We start from the raw sequence: 19,317 nt of genomic DNA, 5'->3' as shown, positions 1-19,317 counted from the left end.
CGTGATTTTTACACTAACGAAACACACGTGTGAAATGTTGGGCTAGCCCAAAAGACACACATGCATGCAAAAGAAAATGATAGTAAATGCATAAGGGGACATTTAGTGGTTCGGATGCTAAGGTAGCAAATCCTACGTCCACTGATGCTTTTATTGATGATAAGGGTCAGGTCGCTTTTAGCAGACTGACTTTACAATGATATTACAAGGTATCAAATGCTAAGAATTTTAACGAGAGAGAGAGAGAGTGGTTAATCAAGTGTAAAATGTGCGAATCCCCTTCAATGAGAGAAGGGCTCTTAATTTATAGAGGAATGGATTGAGGCAATCATCACTGAATCTGCGGGTTGGTGAGATTATCCGTGCAAAATCGTTCTTTATGTCACGTTGCCCACCTTCCTTAGTGATTTGCACGATTTGGAGCAGGGATTGGACACGTGGGATCGTCACAGCTCTTGGCTCGCTTGGCATGCGCCCACTATTCTGACAGAAGCAGGCTGCGGGCGTTCCCATGATCTGACTTTTGCATGCTGACTAGACCTTATGTCAGCCTCATATTTTTAGGCATAACAGATGGTCTTCTAAAATTGGAGCACATTTGGAAAAATTCAGTAATACCAGAGCGTAGTCTTATCCAGCTCACAAATTTAAAGATAAAAGGATGCCCTATGCTGGAATTTTTATTCTCTGAGGAAGTGCCTGTACAACTTAAGGAGTTGCAGTATATGCAAATTGAGCAATGCAAAGTCATTAAAGAAATTATCAGGGATGGAAGTAGAGTTGAATTTGAATCCAGCGCCTTTCCTAAATTGAAGAATTTGGAACTCATTAATCTTCCCTCATTGTCTAAGATTTTTATTTTGTAGTGTTTTCATGATTTTGATTACCAAGATAAAGAGCAGGCTTTCTTCATAACAAGATTAATAGAAAAACTACGTAAGAATTTTGTAATCATCTATGTAGTCTAACCCGAATGGAGCAAAACAGTGGAAAACATTCAGCCTATAGATGTAAAATTGGATGGGCCCATTTTAGCTATCTAAATACTAGATTACCATGGGAGTGGACAAGGAAACGTTTTAGTTGATTGATCATGATCCTAAATTGCAAAGTAGAAAGATTATTTAAGAGACTTTTTGTGAGAAGATGACATTATCAATTACTCAACATAATTACCCATGTTTTATTCAACATGATTATCCATGTTCATATGTGGAGAATCAAGGAACTAGGAATGTTCATTTGTATTTGTGTAAGGAAGTTAAGCATTATACTAGGAACATCACTAAGATGGATCGCTCAAAAGTATATGGAAGGATGAAGGAAAAACCTAAGCTTGAATTAGGGAGGCTTTCTAGTAGAATATGCTTAACTTCTGATGTTTGGATTTCTGCTACAACTAACGGCTCATTACGTAGGCGAGAATTGTGCGTTACAAAGTAAAATACTCAACTTTTGCCATATTCCTCCTCCACACTCAAAAATTGTTTTGGCAGATAAAGTTTTGACTTTCTTACAAGAATGGGAAATTGAAAAGAAAGTTTTCTCAATTACTTTGGACAATGCAAGTAGTAATAATAGGATCGAGGATATCTTAAGGAACCAACTTTGTGTGCAAAATGCTTTGTTATGTATGGGTAATTTTTTCCATGTGCGATGTTCTGAACATATCTTGAATCTTATTGTTCAAGAAAGGTTAAAAGTCACTAGTGTGGCTTTAAATAAGATTCGAGATAATGTGAAATATATTAAAGGAACTGAGGCTAGAAAATTCAAGTTTGGAGAACTTGTTGTACAAACAGGTGTGAAAGCTCAATGGGGTTAAGATTGGATGTTTCCATTAGATGAATTCAACTTTTTAAATGCTTAAAACCGTGTTAATATATCGTCCTTTGTTTGTAGTTTTATCAATAATAGATCACAATTACAAATTTTGTCCATCAAATGAAGAATGGGATAGGGGGAGAGGATATGCAAATTCTTGGATCCATTTTATGAGATTACAACTCTATTCTCGAGTTCCAAATACCCTACAGCAAACTTATACCTTAAATGTGTGGCAAATTCAATTGCGTTTAAATGAAGAGAGGATGAAGTTATTGAGAGCATGGCCGAACAAATGATCCCAAAATTTGTAAAATATCGGAATTCTTATAGTCTTGTGTTAACTATTGCAACTATTCTTAACCTCGTATCTTAAGTTTCAGTTTGTGGAGTATGCTTACAAAAAAGTTTAGATTTAACTACTGTCCAATAAAAGATGGAGGTTGTTAAACATAACTTGCATAAGCTTTTTCAACTTACGAGGTTCAATGTTCCAAAGAAGTTCCCACCACACCTTAGTTGTTTCTTCTGCGAGTGGTCTTACTCTTAATAGGTGTGTAGATCATACTTGTATAAGTCACTATACTTTTTATATTCTTCTGATTAATAAAGTATTATTTATTGTTCAATTTTAATTTTTGATACTTAACTATTTAAATGGTGTAGGATTTTGACAACTATGAAAGTGAATTTGTAACCACTAAGAAATCTGAATTGGATCTTTATTTGGAAGAGATAAGGTTTGGTCGCATCAAACATCAGAATTTGGATATCCTCTAGCATTAGAAGAGCAATTGTGATCATTATCCAACACTTGCCACGATGACTCGTGATATCATGAGTATACCAATAACATCCGTTGCTTCAGAGTTCACTTTTAGTATTGGTAGTAAAGTGCTTAACAAATTTCAAAGCTCACTTCAACCAAAAAATGCAAAATCTTTGATATGCACTCAGACTTGGCTATATGGATATGACTTTAAAGGTAATATGTTAACATAATATTTCATATGTTTTGTTACTTACATTTATTAATATTTGTAGTTGATAATTGTATATGATGATTCAGATGATGATCTTGATGTGCCACTAACTAATCTGGGGATTGCGGAATCAAGAGACTCTACTATCAGCCCCACTAAGGAATGAACATGAGCTGACCAATGTCAAGAAAAGTTAAATTTATCTTATGTTTTTGTTTTTGTATTTGTGTTATATATATTGTGTTTGGTATTTGTTTTTGTGTATTAGCGATTATGTATTTATTTTCTATAAACTATATGCTTGTTGGTCTTAAATTGACGAGAAATTGAGTTGGTTGTGAGTTGAATTGAACTTAGAGTATTTGAATGTGGAGGTGTAGTTGTAAAAAATGAAAATTGCAAGAATTTTGGGGGTGTAACGCATAATTGAAAACTGAAACCATTTTGGGGGTGTAACCATCATAATTTAAAACTAGGGATGACTAATGCAGGCACTGCGGGTCAACCCATACCTGCATAGGGTAGGGTGCAGATCCAATATTTTGGACCGGTTTAGATCGACTTGTTTTGGGCCCATACCTGTGGGACTGCACCCGTTTTGATCTAAACCATACCCTACTCACCTGTCCATTTTGCCAAGTCTAACTTGGGAGTTATTTTGACGTTTTAATTTAATTTAATTTATAATGACATGAAACCAGGGTGCCAACCTTGGGTTTCGCAAAACCTTGGGTGAGAACATGTTGTCTTTAATTATTTTTCTCCCTTTTTAACTTTCTTTTATTTTTCTCCCCGTCCTACTTTTCTTCTTTCTCTCTCTCCCTCAACTCTTTCCTTTTCTTTTTTACCTCTCTTTTCCCCCGTTTTCTTTCTCCTTTCTCCTCTGATATTTATTTTACGTCTTTACCCCGACTCAAAAAAATAAAATAAAAAATATTTATATATACACACACAGAGGAGCGGATTCAGCCCAGGCTACCCTCAGATTTGAAAATTTTTTTATTAATATACAGGCCATAAAAAATTGTTAATTAACATATATACCCAGACCCAACTTTAGATTTTTAAAAAATAAGAACTATTATACATACTGTATATCTAGTCTATGAAAAAAACTTGTTATATATATATATATATATATGTTTCAAGCCCACATCATATTAAAAGTAAAACTCTCTCCAGTGTTTTTCTACACGGCTTTATCTGTTTTTTATGATTTTGTCCCCAAATTCTTTACCCTCTCTTTCTCTTTCTCTTTCTCATGTTATTCGCTCTTAAAATTTTTGAAGACTGAAATTGTTAAATTTTCACTACTCAAGGTGTCATAATAAGCTCCGTTTTCTGTTTTATCGATTTTAGGTATGTGTATTATTCATTTCAATTTAGTTTATTTAAGGATGGAATCATTTTTTTTTTCTTTTTGAGGTTTTTTATTCTAATTTGAGAGAAAAAAGATATTAATCTTGTGAGTTTATTTTATATTTTCTGTCTAAGAATGCTTTTCTTAAATTAAAACCTTAACTATATTTTAAATGACGTTATTCTTCACCCTTCACCCACCACTTTCCTACATTTTAAACGTCACTATTCAGTTGTTCAAAATTATTAAAGAAATTTGAGTTACTATCTATGTTTATACTAAAAAATTTTCTCCTTTTTTATTAATTCATATTAAAAGTCAACGCAACATTGACTTGATTTAAGTTTTGGTTGACTTTAGCTTAATTAAGCTAGGTTTGATCAACGCTATAAAAATTTATATTATAATCTTTGAAAGCCAAAAATAAAAATATTAAAAAAAGGTTTTGTTCAAGGTTCACTCAACACTTTTTCTCAAAATTTTGTTTCTTCTAAATTTATTCAAGTAAGAAAATATTGTGTTATTATATATTTTTTTTTCTCATGTTCTTAATATTATATTATTTTTTTATTAAGATTTAGTAATTTTTTAAAGTTTTCACTAGTTATTTAGCAAATAATGACAGAGCCGCGGAAATCCCTCTCGACAAAAATCTTGGATCCGCTACTACACGCGCGCACACGCACACTATAACAATAATCAATAAAAAGGCCATATATATATATATACACGCACACACGATAACAATAATCAATAAAAAGGCCAAGTTGTGGCTGGCCCGCGTAAAAATATTAGTTAAAATAATGTGTTTTATTATTGTCGTTGACCAAGTGATTGAGTGACCTGGTTCTGACCAATTCATGATACATTTGGAAGAACTTCCTCCAGTTTTGAGATGCTTCAGAGTTGCTGAGAGCAAGCAGAGACAGTAACCAGACAATTTTTCAGGTGTGTTTTTAACTTCTTTAGTTAAAAGTTCAAACACCTAGGGCTGGTTTAGAATATTTATATTTATTCTTTCTGTGAGCCTGTTAGGTTTGAACAAAAACAAGATCTCTTCTGCAAGAATTTCATACTAAGAACCCGAGTCTTATTATTGTTATTAATAATCAATCCAGAGGATTTAATATCATTTTGTAGTGAATATTATGCATCTTAAACGCATTTCGTGTTTTAAAAGCGATATAATATGCTCTTAATTTTTTTTTTATATTTAAAATATTTATTTTAATAATTAAAAAAACTTATTTAAAAGGAACCTACTTTGCCGATTTGCTCATTTTAAATTTGCCATCTATCATTTTTCAAAAGTAAAGCAATTTTAAAATTTTACAAAACAAACTGCTGAAAACTTTTATCAAAAGCTGATTATTCAAAAAGTTGGGCTAAAAGTGATTAAGGAAAAAACTACATCAATCCAAACTAAGCTTAAGTTGGAATTGAATTGTATGGCTCAAACTTTCGTAAATCAAAGTTGGATTAGGATCTATCATATCGAATTCAGTTTTGCGTTTTTGTTTCGCTGTGCAATATACCGAACCAGTAACATTGTTGGTTTGTCTCCGCAACTACAATTGAATTTGAGGTTTTGCTGTTTGGGACTTATAATGATTTGGATTGATTGTTTTCTTGAGTTGATATCAGTGGTGGGAGGCGGCAGGTGTAGGGATCCTAATTTTGGGTGGGGAGAGATGTTTTAGGGTGGGTATTATATTAAGAGGTTGGTGGTGGAGGAAGTGGTTGTGGGGTCTGGGTTCTATTGGCTGGTTGCCAGAGATTGTTTCAGGTGAAGGAATGGAGTTCGTTGGTGGTAGTTCCATGGTGGGGGAGAGAAAGAAAGGAAAAAAGGAAAAGAAAGGGGAGAAAGGAAAGAAGGAAAGAAGAAAGTAAAATAAATAAAAAAGGAGGAAAAGAAAGAGGGTAAAGTGGTTTTTTTACCCTTGTACAATTAACTGAATTTGGACAGAATTAGGATTTTGGGAAACTGTTGTGGGTATTAAAAAGTTCATAGTTATCCAAATACTTTTTGGAAATCGTAGGAGTGATTGCTTTTTTCTCGTTTCAAAGTGAATGAATTACCATATATAATACCAAACTATAAAACTATATATATAAAAGAAGAATCATAATCTTAACCGGCAATTCTATTTTGTTTTGATCAGATGTTTTATTAGCTTGATAGACATTAACTTTTCAACAATATTTGCAGGATGTCTGATCCAGCGACTCTGACGCAAACTATCGTAACTGGAACCGATTTTGCAATTAAACAAGGCACAGGCATAGCCAACTATCTGAAGAGGAAACATGGTTATGTGAAAGATATTGAACAGAATTATGCCAAACTTGAGGATGAATATGACACACTTTGCGCTCGAGAGAAATTTACAGAAGACAAACTGGAGAGATGTGAAGCAGAAGCAGATGAGACAAAGGAATGCGAAATCTGGCGGGGAAAAGTGAAAGAGATGAAAGTTGAAGTCGAAAAATTGAAGACTGCGTATGGAGATCGTCCTTGTGGACCTAGACACTATCTTTATCTCATGAAACTTGGTAGACGAATTGTGAAAATGACAGAGGAGGTAGCATATCTGACGAACGCCAGGGAAAAAATGCTTAGTATGATGATTCAGAAGCCGCCACCTCTACGTATCAGCAATCCCACCAAGGAAAATATTAAATTAGCATCAGTTGAAAAAAATGTAAAAAAGCTACAAGAGTATTTGAGAAATGAAAAGATCAAAACAATTTGCGTATGGGGACCAGTAGGAGTTGGGAAAAGTAGGGTAATGGATCGTCTGCATCAAGAAATTAAGGTACCTGAAGACTTTCATATAGTTTTTAAGGTTGCAGTAGGCAAAGGAAATGATGAAGAACGCATACAAAAACAACTTCTGAAGCGGTTGAAGATAAATCAGGAAAATTTAAGTGCTGAAGAAAGACGAAGCAAGATTAATGAAAAGCTGAAGAAATGCCCGAGCTATTTATTGTTACTCGATGATGTTTTTTCAAAAATTAATTTGGAAGAAATAGGCATTACTGATGAACATCAAGGAAAGGTAGTCTTTGCAACCAGGTATAGAGTATTTTGTCAAGGAAGGGATGAAGAGCTAGAAGTGGACAGATTGTCAGACACGGATGCTAGAAAGATGTTTTGGGAAATTGTGGGTCTGGGTTTCAGGGATAATCCAGATATCGTGGGAGAAGCAGAATTGATTATCAAGTTCTGCAGTGGCATGCCGTACTTGATAGAGTTGATAGGAAAGCACTTGAGTAATAGAATGAGTATTGAAGAAAAAATTCAAGAAGAAAATGCAAACATTGCAGCAATATGGCGGAAGACATGGGATGGTTTAACATCACCAACTGGGGAACCGAGGCAAAATTTGGAAATAGTTTACAGGACCCTTAGACTTGAAATTGAAAGGCTATCACGAAAGGATAGGTCTTGCTTTCTATATTTGGCAATTTTTCCCGCTGGCAGTGAACTTCATCGGGATTATATAATTGAGTGTTGGAGAGCAGAACAGTTTTTAAATGGCTTCCCAAAGCTTAGGGATGCACGTGATGATGGGAATGATAAGTTGCTTGAATTGGTCGGCAATTCTCTGTTGAAAAAGGGAAAGGTGGTAGGACTATATACGATGTTCGAGTTTTATCAACGACTGGCATTTCGATTTGCCGAAGATGAGAACATTTATATGCCAGAGATAGGTAGAGAAATAAAATGGGAAGTTGCAACTAGGATCTCAATGATTGGCAATTCATGCTTTCTCCCTTTACCGAAGGAGCCAAAGTCTGAAAGAATCTTAACATTGTTACTTCACGAAATCAATTGCTTGTCACAATTTCCAACATCATTCTTTCAGCGTATGTCTTTGCTTCAACTTCTTGACTTGTATAAAACGAAGATCCAAACTCTTCCGTCATCTATTTCTTGCTTGAAAAATCTCAAAGCAATGTTCCTAAAGAATTGTGATCAATTAATAGAGCTCTGTGCTGAGGTAGGAGATCTTCGTACTCTCGAAATTCTTGACATACGTCATACTGGAATTTATAACCTGCCTTCAGTAATAAAACACTTGATTTCTCTCAAGTGTCTGAGAGTTTCAATTAGAAAAAATATTGGGAACCAAAACCATGTTAATGGTGAGGGACCAAGGGAGATGATTTCTTCTAATGTATTTGACAAGCTTCATTCATTGGAAGAGTTGGGAATTGTTGTGGATCCAACTGATGAAAGATGGGATCAAAATGTTGTTATAAGTATTGTCGAGCAAGTTTCCACACTTGAGGAATTGACTAATCTTTGTTTCTACTTTCCTACCTTGGATTGCTTCAAGACATTTATTAGTAACAGTAAATCGTTTAACGGGAACGATAAGTGGAAAGGTGGACTCAGATCATTCAGCATCACTGTTGGTCCTCAACAAGGAAATTCTCTACCTGAATTTGATGTCTCCAAATGGTCAACTCAAAAGCGTTTGAGATTTTCTGCAGGTAAATGCGTTATTTCAAATTTCTTTCATAAAATTAAAATTAAAGTAGTTCATTTTATTTCTTGAAAAATAGTGATTTATAATAGAATTAGTGGTTCATTTTATTTCTTGAAAAATATTGATTTACAATAGAATTACATACAAATAAAACATTAAGGAGTTTATTTCATTGTTAAATATTCATCTCTTACTCTTCAAGCACTTGAAAACAAAGCATCTCTCTTCAAATTTTCACTTCCATTTATGGCTTTCATCGTTTCTCTTCACAAAACAATTGAATCAACTTCAAATTTATCATATGATTACGAAATCCAATTTCTAATCCTTTACATAAGTATATTTATAACATACATTTTGTATGTATATATGTTTATATTGAATAAAATCTTTGGTAACTATTTTCAATTGAATTATAATTGTAAGATAGTTTGATTTGATTTTGAGCAGCATAGGAGTTTTCATTATGCTAATTTTAGTATTTAAAGCCATGGTTCTCATGAACAAAATTTAATTTGAATCCATCTTGATATGGCTATATCCATACAGGTGATGACTTCCCTGAGGCTATTTTAAAGATATTGAAGCAAGCACATGCTTTTGAGCTAATTGATCATACAGCTCCAAACTTATCAGTCGTTGACGGTGGTGATCTACAATTCCTTAAAGATTGTACAATTGAAGATTGTGGTAACATGACAAGTATTATTGATGGTGAGCATACCAGAGGTGACGCTTTTAAAAGCTTAAATAAGTTGCATATTGACGGCCTTCCAAAATTGGAGCACATTTGGAAAGGTGCAATAGAATCACAGCATAGTCTTATCATGCTCAAAATTTTAACGCTAAAAGGATGCCACAGCCTAAAAGTTTTGTTCTCAGGGGTTACGGTTCTGCGACTTAACCAGTTAAAGCATATTAAAATTGAGGACTGCAAAGTCATTGAACAAATTATCCAGGATGGAAGTATTGTTGATTTAGGGGCCTTTCCTAAATTGGAGGAGTTTGAACTCATTGATCTGCCCTCATTGTCCAACATTAGCAAAGTTGTGTCCATGAAATGGGATTCTTTGGAGACATTGATGATTAATAAATGTGCGGAGCTTAAAAGTTTCCCATCTACTTTCAAAGAGGCAAAGAAATTGAGATCGATCTATTGCACTCAAGATCTGTGGAACCAATTGGTTTGGCCGGCAGATAACGATGCTACAAAAAATCGTTTTCTAAATCTGCAACAACCGATTCAACCCTGATGAGGTAACTTACAAGACACAACTCTTCTAGATGTATTTCTTTGCTGTGCTTTCAGATGACAATCAGCAAAGTTTACGAGACTAATTTGCAGAACTCTTCTGACTTTCTTTTTTTACAGGCGTGGATTTGCGGATGGTAATAGGGTTGTGCTATTCCACTTGAATGAATCCTTTTCAAGGCCATGCTGCAGGATGTCAATTTTCACCTTTTTGTGTGTGTGTGTGTGTGTGTGGATATTGCCAAGTTTATGAATTTCCTCTCTGGAGTTCTGCCGATTGTTGATGAAGTTGGCTTCTTTAATTTCTTTCTGAGGTCCGAGTTTGATTCAGGGTAAAGAGTTGTATTATTATCTATGACTTTTTCAAGATACAAAAAATCGTTAATATCAAGATCCAGGTCGAACCCATATAAGGTAAATCAATGACAGCATGTTAGTTATTCCTTGCTGTGCTTTTAGATGACAATAACCAAAGTTTACAAGAGTAATTTGCTGAACTTTGAGTTTTTCTTGCAGGCATGGATTTCCGGGTGGTGAAATGGTACTATTCATCTAAGTGAATCTTTTTCAGGGCCTGTTGCAGGATGTCAATGCCAAGTTTACGAGTTTCCTTTTCGGAGTTCTGCTGATTGTTTGATGAAGCTGGCAAGCAAATTGTGTTCTTTAATTTCCTTCTAAGATTCTTGTATGATTTAGAGTAAGAGTTGTATTGTTATCTGTGACTTTTGGGAAGTACATTTCTCCAGATGGCACTGCTTCCACCCAGTTGTCCTTGAAATCACAAGCATTTGCCACCATCTACCCCCACCTCTACTCCAGTAAGATTAACAAATCTAAACCTCGTCATGCTTTCTTCACCAACTCGGCGGCTGACCTGCCTCTGCTTGGTTATAATTGGTCAGATAATGTTTTATCCTCATCTTGGATTCCAGCTTAGCTTTACTGGTACTTTCCTGAGACATCCACCGCCATCGATTAAAAAAAGCCTAATTGCTCTTCCCTCTACATCCTCGCCACAGAACATCAGACTTGCGTGATCTGCAATGTTTCCCGATATTTTCTATGTTTGAATTCAGGGTTACCACTGCAAAAATCACAACATTAAAGAGCTTGTCTTGGCTCGACCTGCTACTTGCTTCGCTGGCATTGTCTTGCCAATGTCACCCATTCTGCAATCCTCAATCGTGTTGACAGAACCAACCGTTAATTTCTGGTATAAGTAAGCCATATATGTTGGATCTAACAGAATTCTATCGAGCACTCCTCTCCGCAGTTCAGTAACATCCTTCAGCTGCCTCAAATGGCGACACAATCCAATCAAACATCGCTCATCTACTTTCTGGTCAAAGTCTTTCAATGTCATTCTTGCATCATCCAGAAGCTCCTCAACACCAGTCACCCACTTCAAAACATCCTTGTAAATCGCGTCTCAGTCCATTTCTTCTGGCACAACACGTCATTGTTGATCCGTGCTCGGTCATTTATCAGATTCTCAACTTCAATTTAAAGAGTATCAAAGTATATCACGTAGTTGCGAGAGATGATGGATTTTGGCTTGATGTGATCAAGCTAGAAATCTCCTCTGTATTGGTATGGGAGGAAATTTCATGAACGTCTTCCGAAACATCTCTTCTTCCCTTTCCATTCATCTTCAATAATCATGCGTGCCATAAGGATGAGCTTGTTCATGCTTAGCGGTGAGTAGTTCCGGGTACCCTGCATTTTTCAGGGGAACTAGAACTGGAACCGTACAATGTAGGTTCCCAAAAAAAGAAACCGGAACTGGAACTGCACAGTACATATTTTTCAATTCAAGGAACCGGAACCTAAAATACAGGTTCCGGTTCTTTTCCGGGGTACCCTGTAAAAAATCAATTACCCCCTATTAGCTTAAAAATGGCAAAAATACCTTAAGAGTTTACAAATACACCCCTAACAAATTTTGATTACTCATTCATTTGTGTCAAATGTAACTCATAACATGTAAATTTAATATTATAAATTAGTAATGTTTATAATGTAATATAGTAATGTTGTAATTAATTAAGTAATTATTAAATTATAATGTAATGTTATAATTAATTAAGTGATCATACTATAATGTAATGTTATAAATACTTATAATTATTTAGTAGTTATTAAACAATAATGTAATGTTATAATTAATTAAATGTTTAATAATTAATTAAGTTATTTATGTTTAATGTTTATAATATATGTCATAATAATTAAGTAATCATTTAATTATATAGTTATATTAATTAAGTCATACTACCAATGTAAATTGTAATTATATAATTATTAAGTAATTTACTATTTAATTATAATGTAATATTATAATTAATAAATTGTTAATTTATTAAGTATTGTTATTGTTATATAATGTGCTATATTAATTAAGTAATCATACTATAAATTTATAATGTAATATTAAAATTATAAAATTCTAATCATTTATTAAGATTGTGTAAATTAGTAAATTACTATGTTTATAATATAATTCATAATTAATTAAGTAATCATTAATTATAAATTATGTGATCATACTATAATGTAATGCTATAATGAATTAAGTAATCATACTAAAATCTATAATTTAATATTGAATTAATTAAATTTTTAATTATTTATTAATATACTAATATTTATAATGAAATGTTATATTACTAAGTAATCATACTATAATATATAAGGTAATGTTATAATTAATTAAATTTTTAATCATTTAATTAAGTAATGCAATTATAGTAATTACTAATTTTTATAATATAATGTTATAAATTCATAACTAATTATGTAATCATTTAACTCTGTAATGCTATAATTAATTAAGTGATCATAATATAATGTAATATAATAATGTTATAATTTAATTAAGTAATTATTTAACTATAAGTATGCTTAATAATTAAATTTCAGATTATTTATTAAGTAATCATTTGTTTATAATGTAATGTTACAATTAATGTTTATAATATAATGTCATAATCAATTAAATAATCATCTGATATGTAATGTTATAACTAATTATGTAATCATATTATAATGAATTAAGTATCATATTATAAACTTTAATAGTATTATAATTAATTAATTTATAATAGAATATATATAATTAATTGATCATTTAATTATGATGTAATGTTACAATTAATTAACTTTAAGTAATCGTCCTATAATTTATACTGTAATTATAATTAATTAAATTTCTAATTATTTAATTACATTGTGTCTAATGTTTATGTAGTAAATTAGTAATTACTAATGTTTATAATATAAGGTCATAACTCATAATCAATTAAGTAATTATTTAATTATGTAATATTATAATTAATTATATGACCATATTATAATATAATGTTATAGTGAATTAGGTAATCAAACTATAGATCTTTAATGTAATATTATAATTAATTAAATTTTTAATCATTTAATTAAGTAATATAATAATGTAGTAAATTACTAATATTTATAATGTAATGTTATAAATTTATAACTGATTAAGTAATCATTTAACTATGCAATACTATAATTAATTAAGTGATCATAATATAATGTAATGTAATATTGTTATAATTTAATTAAGTAATTATTTAACTATAATGTAATATTTAATTAATTAAATAATCATTTAATTAAGTAATCATTTGTTTATAATATAATATTATAATTAATATTTATAATATAATGTCATAATCAATTAAATAATCATCTAATTATGTAATATTATAATTAATTTGTTTATAATATAATATTATAATTAATTAAGTAATTATTTAATTATAATATAATATTATAATTAATTACGTAATTGTATTATAAATTTATAATGTGATGTTATAATTAATTAAATTTCTAATAATTTAATTAAGTATTGTGCTAATGTTTATGTAGTAAATTAGTAATTACTAATATTTATAATATAATGTCATAATCAATTAAGTAATCATTTAATTATGTAATGTTATAATTAATTATGTAATCATACTATAATGTAATGTTATAGTGAATTAAGTAATCATATTATAAATCTTTAATGTAATATTATAATTAATTAAATTTTTAATAATTTAATTAAGTTTGTACTAATGTTTATAATGAAATGTTATAATTGATTAAGTAATTATATTATAAATCAATTAAGTAATGTTATAAAATTATAATTAATCATATAATGTAATGTTACGATTGATTAAGTATGACATTTAACTAGTAATAAAATTTATTAATGTTTATCAATTTATCATATATAATTAATTAATTGCTAATTTACTAGAAATATACTTAGAACTTGATAATTGAAGTAAATAACTAAATATATTATTATTCAATCAAATATACTATTTTATTAAAAAATAATTCTTTTAGTAACATTAAAAATTTAAAACACTTTTAATTGGATTATAATTCCAATTATTCACTTAATTAATCAAAACTTTAATATTAATATATTAAAGTTTTTAATATAGTGTAATTTATATGTAATAAGTATAATTGTATTAGTATATTTATTTAATTAGGTTATTCCAAAAATTTAACTTTTTTCTATTTTAAATTTTTTTATATATAAAATATTAGAAACCCCCCATTATTCACATTTCACAAATATTTCATTGCAGTCCAGGTTCCAAAACAGGTTCCAAATAGGGTACCCTTTTTCCAGGTTCTGGTTCTGGTTCCGGTTAGAACTGGAACCGAAACCGCACAGTGTCGGTTCCAAAAAATTGGAACCGGAACCTACCCGCCTAGTGCCAGTTCCGGTTCCGGTTCCGGTTCTACCCCCAGGTTCTGGTTCTACCCGCTATCCGTGCTCACCCCTACAAATATATGGTCGTCGTTGTCGGTCAACGATGCTCAAGATTTGGCCGTCATTGACTGTCAACGTCGGCCATTTTTTTAAAGTCGATGACGACCACATGTGACCTTTTTCGGCCAGATCCACCATGGATCTGGCCAGAAAAGGTCACATCTGGCTGTCATAAGCCATTTTTGGTCGTTTGTTGCTGTCGACGGTAGTCGGAATCCGGGAAGTTGGGTGGGTGGGGGTGTTTTTGTTAATTTTTAAACTTTTTCAGGCGGTATTAATGAAATTAATTCACTTAATGGGTCTAAAATTAATTAAAAATATACTAATATTTCCTAAATAATTAAACAAAGAAATATAAAAACATATTGAACTAATCGTAAACTCCATATGTTTAGCATATACGTAAATATTCTACACCTTATATGTTGTATACTGACGTAAAAGAACTATATGTTTAATATAAATATAATAACGGTTAAGGTCCACTGAACGAATTGTAAACCCTATATGTTTAGCATAGATGTAAACATTCTACACCTTATATGTTTCATACTGACGTAAAAGAACTATATGTTTAATATAAATATAATAACGGTCAAGGTACATTGAACGAATCGTAAACCCTATATGTTTAGCATAGATGTAAACATTCTACACCTTATATGTTTCAGACTGACGTAAAAGAACTATATTTTAATATAAATATAATAACGGTCATGGTCCACTAAATGAATCGTAAACCCTATATGTTTAGTATAGCGTTAATCGCTTAACCGATGCTCTGAAATACAATAAATAATATCCGAATACATAGGATCGCTCAAGCGATTCTTTGCTTTTACTCTGGTCGCTTAATCGATCCGTCTGTATCGCTTAAGCGATTCTTTGCTTTTACTCGTAGTCGCTTAAGCGATCGGTAAACGCTTAAGCGATCGGTAAACGCTTAAGCGATCTAGTCTGCGGTAGATGCCTAGATCGAAAATCGCTTAAGCGACCCACTTGTATCACTCAAGAGATTTTCGTAAAAAACTCTTGGTCACTTAAGCGATCTTGTCCGAGGCAGAATGAATCTGCCCAGATCTATGATCGCTTAAGCAATCCATTTATATCGCTTAAGCAATTTTCGTAAAAGACTCTTGGTCACTTAAGCGATTTGAGATCGCTTAAGTGATCTTGTCCGAGGCAGAATGAATATCTGCCCAGATCTATGATCGCTTAAGCGATCTTATGTATCGCTTAAGCTATTCTTCATAAAAGAGTTTTTGTTGCTTAAGCGATTAAGGATCGCTTAAGCGATATTGTCCGAGTTAGAATGAACATCTGCCCAGATGGGTAATCGCTTAAGCGATCATTTAAGTGATGCTTTGTAATAGACTCTTGGTCGCTTAAACGATTTGAGATCGTTTAAGCGATCGTTTCTGGAAAAGTCTTGGTCGTTTAAGAGATATATGTGGTCAGTCATATACGTAATTGTTTGGTACTATGCCTGTCTTTAAGTTAATTAATTTTGAAATGACTATGATTGGGAAACATTTGTACATCACTCATTTCCCTCCCAAATCCGAAAAGAATTTGTATCGCAAAATTAAGTAATTTATATCAATCTAATTTATCACAAATCAAAATATAAGAGACATCAATGTAACCTGTTTATCGAAACATAAAATAAAAAATAGGCATGGGATGCAGCAAATATCAAAATATTTGGACAAGCTAACCATTACCCCTAGCTATGGTGAATCAAATAATCATACCAGTACATCACACGTTGTACTGATACACAAAATGAAACAAAACGGTAAAAAACCATTATCCAACTTGGATGTAGCAAATGATCACACCATACATAGTAAATTCAAACTGCTAATGAGATATCTTATATGGACAAACAAAAATATCTCCCAAATGTCAGATCCAATTCTTTACAATGATCACACCATATATAGTAAATTATTTACAATTTCCTATACACTGCCTTTAATTTACTTTTTGATGCCAAAGAGTTTAATGTCACTAACACCTTTGCACAATCCCTTTATTACAGATGCCTCCTCCTGCCAACCAGCCTTTGAGAAGTTCTCGAATTCTGTTTGCCAGGAACCTGCAAAAAATATCCGACACACACCTGCAGACACGTTAGCTTTTGTAAATAAAAAAAAAAAAAAAACAGGTAAAAAAGTTACAGAGTGTTTAGGTGAGAAGTTTACTCAATCTGTCTCTTTCAGTAAAGCTCCATATAAGCATGACACCTGCAGCATCAGCACCACAACCGAAGTATGAACATCAACATCACATAAACTACAAAATTCAAAGTCCAACTGTCATACCTTTTGATTGGGTTCTGATCACTCAAAACGGATCCATCTGCCCATGGAAGCAGTTGACAGCCCAGCGCTCCCGACAGTCTCTCACTATTCCGTCATTCAACCTGTCCATCGGGCTGTTGGTCATGTCGAACAGAATAAATTTCAGGGCATGTGCCCCACATTCAGCACTACAATAGGAAGAAGACATTAGCATTAGAATAAACTTATAGAACAATTGTATTATGTAAGTTAGTTTTAAACAAAATTTACCTTGACTAATTTATTGGGCAGGTAGAGCGCTTAATTGGCCACTTTCTGGTTAGTACCTGATCACCCAAGTGCCCAAACATCCCGCTGTGACACAATAGCCGCGGGAACAACCTGGACAGTGGCTCCAACTCGACCTTTAACTGCTTGTCTCGACAAATAGTTGGGTTGTAGTCAAGGATCTTCAGCATCCCCTCCTCTAGATGTACGATGACTATTATCTAGTGCATCTGTTTGACGAGGATGATGCAGTACACTCTTTTAACAACGGCTCAACCGTGGCCATATTTGGGCCGATCATCCCATACATACTGCATAATCCTGTCATCAAACTGGAAATCATCAGGGATGCAGTCCAACTATTGTAGGGCCAATCTTTTTCGCTTTGGTCATTTTACTGCACCACTAGCAACAACATTTTTAATTAAAGTACGATATGTTGAAACAAGCATTTGACCAAATGCCACATCGGTGATAGCATAGTCGGGATACAACAGATCACCATCAGTAGTTTGTCGTAGCCTCATCAGTGCCAATATCTCATCAATGTGCTGCATCAAATAAAAACAACAAGATAAGTATGGAAAACATAGGCAAAAATAAGGAAAATTAAGTGAAAATAACTCACCGAGTCCTCAAGCCACGTGCCCATCGTCAACAACTTCTCAAACCATTCTCGGGGATAATCCCCTGTCTTACACTTTATATGGCCATTACTTCTTGATCCATTGTAATAGGCATAGAAGAGTTTTTTCTTTTCCTCTATTGGCCTATACAAATCGACATTTAAGTCCAATTTCCCTTGCCCACTTCCTGCTCCTTCCTCAATTTTTACATCCCTGCTTCCTTTGCCTCCCACCTCTCCCTCATCCATTATCACCGCCCCATTGCCTCCATCAACCTCCTCAACCTCCTCCATTTCTGGTTCTTCCTCAATTTGTTTCTTAATTTTCTTCTTCTTTACCTGTGTCACTACCATGTAAGGCGATTTCACAAACTTGCTCTTTCGGCTCTCTCTTTTCAAGCCAGTTTGCACTTCAACCGCCGTTAATTCTCCACCAACTTCCTCCTCCACTGTACCAAATTTCTTTCCAAGCTTATCCAATTTTTCCTCCACCCTTTTCATGCACTCTTCCTTTTTGTCAAACCTTGCATAAACGGCTGTTGTAAAACTCTCAAACATGCCATTTATGAGGTCAACAACCTAATTCTCCCGACGTTGATGTCTGGGCAAAGCGGTACTTGTTGTACCGGTTTGTTGAGGCATACGAACCTCTTCCTCCCGCCCATTGGAGCTTCATAATCCTTGGCATCAACCACGTTGTGAAGCAGTGGCCCTGCAACTGCCATCACATGCGTGACCCCTTTTAGGTCCCGCATCAGGCGGTCTATCCGTTCATCCATTGTATCCTCCAGTGCTTTGAAAGATTTGACATAGTCCTCTTCCGCTTCAGCCCCAGTAGCGGTGAGAAAGGGACGGACGACTCCCTACAATAAGAAACAAAATCAATCAGATTGAAGCGACATTTTAAAGCAACTGCATATTAAAAAATTTAGTCCTTTAATCTTACCCCAGCCGCTTGAATCTCAACGTCTATTTGCTCGTAATCTGAATGGGTGTACCTCTGGACATGCCACCGCAACATCCTAGGAAATTGTTGTTGCAGATCCAAACTGTTGCTCCCCCCCCCCCCCCCTATTAGCGAAGACAGGGATGACCTCGTACATCCAAGCCTACATTGTAAAAAAACAATCCATATCATAATTCAAACACATATGTTACAAAAAATATAACAAAAAGCTATTAATATTTACCTGCATTGCCCATGGGAAGCCAAACAAATTGTACGTGCTTGGTTTACCCTTCCCCTCCCATTGGGACTGCTTTAACAGCATGTCTACTTTTTTTAGGTTGTTGATGGTTCGCTCAAATGATTTCAGTCCCCACGGATAAGAATTAAAGAACTTTAAGTTGCTTGCAAACACAACCAATCTTTCTCAACAGCTTTTGTTGAGTCACAG

The 19,317-nt window shown here is 33.2% G+C and overlaps 1 protein-coding gene across 1 annotated transcript; it reads left to right on the top strand.

Moving 5' to 3' along the window:
• Window positions 1-5,010: 5,010 nt before the first annotated feature.
• On the top strand, window positions 5,011-11,546 carry LOC116144316 (disease resistance protein At4g27190-like). Its single transcript, XM_031429802.1, has 5 exons — window positions 5,011-5,115; window positions 6,377-8,667; window positions 9,213-9,920; window positions 10,036-10,329; window positions 10,432-11,546. The coding sequence occupies exons 2-3, from the start codon at window positions 6,378-6,380 to the stop codon at window positions 9,914-9,916; spliced, it is 2,994 nt and encodes a 997-aa protein (XP_031285662.1). The 5' UTR covers window positions 5,011-5,115; window position 6,377; the 3' UTR covers window positions 9,917-9,920; window positions 10,036-10,329; window positions 10,432-11,546.
• Window positions 11,547-19,317: the final 7,771 nt, after the last annotated feature.

The sequence above is a fragment of the Pistacia vera genome, unplaced genomic scaffold (genome assembly GCF_008641045.1).
Source record: "Pistacia vera cultivar Batoury unplaced genomic scaffold, PisVer_v2 Contig1007, whole genome shotgun sequence".
NCBI classification, from domain to species: domain Eukaryota; kingdom Viridiplantae; phylum Streptophyta; class Magnoliopsida; order Sapindales; family Anacardiaceae; genus Pistacia; species Pistacia vera.
This window is presented reverse-complemented; position numbering and strand designations above follow the sequence as displayed.

What these genes read in the sequence shown, in the direction of transcription:
- LOC116144316 (XM_031429802.1), top strand. Translation starts at nt 6,378, where the DNA reads ATGTCTGATCCAGCGACTCTGACGCAAACTATCGTAACTGGAACCGAT. An exon ending in GCGTTTGAGATTTTCTGCAG is followed by an intron (nt 8,668 to 9,212) that starts GTAAATGCGTTA and finishes ATATCCATACAG; the next exon opens with GTGATGACTTCCCTGAGGCT.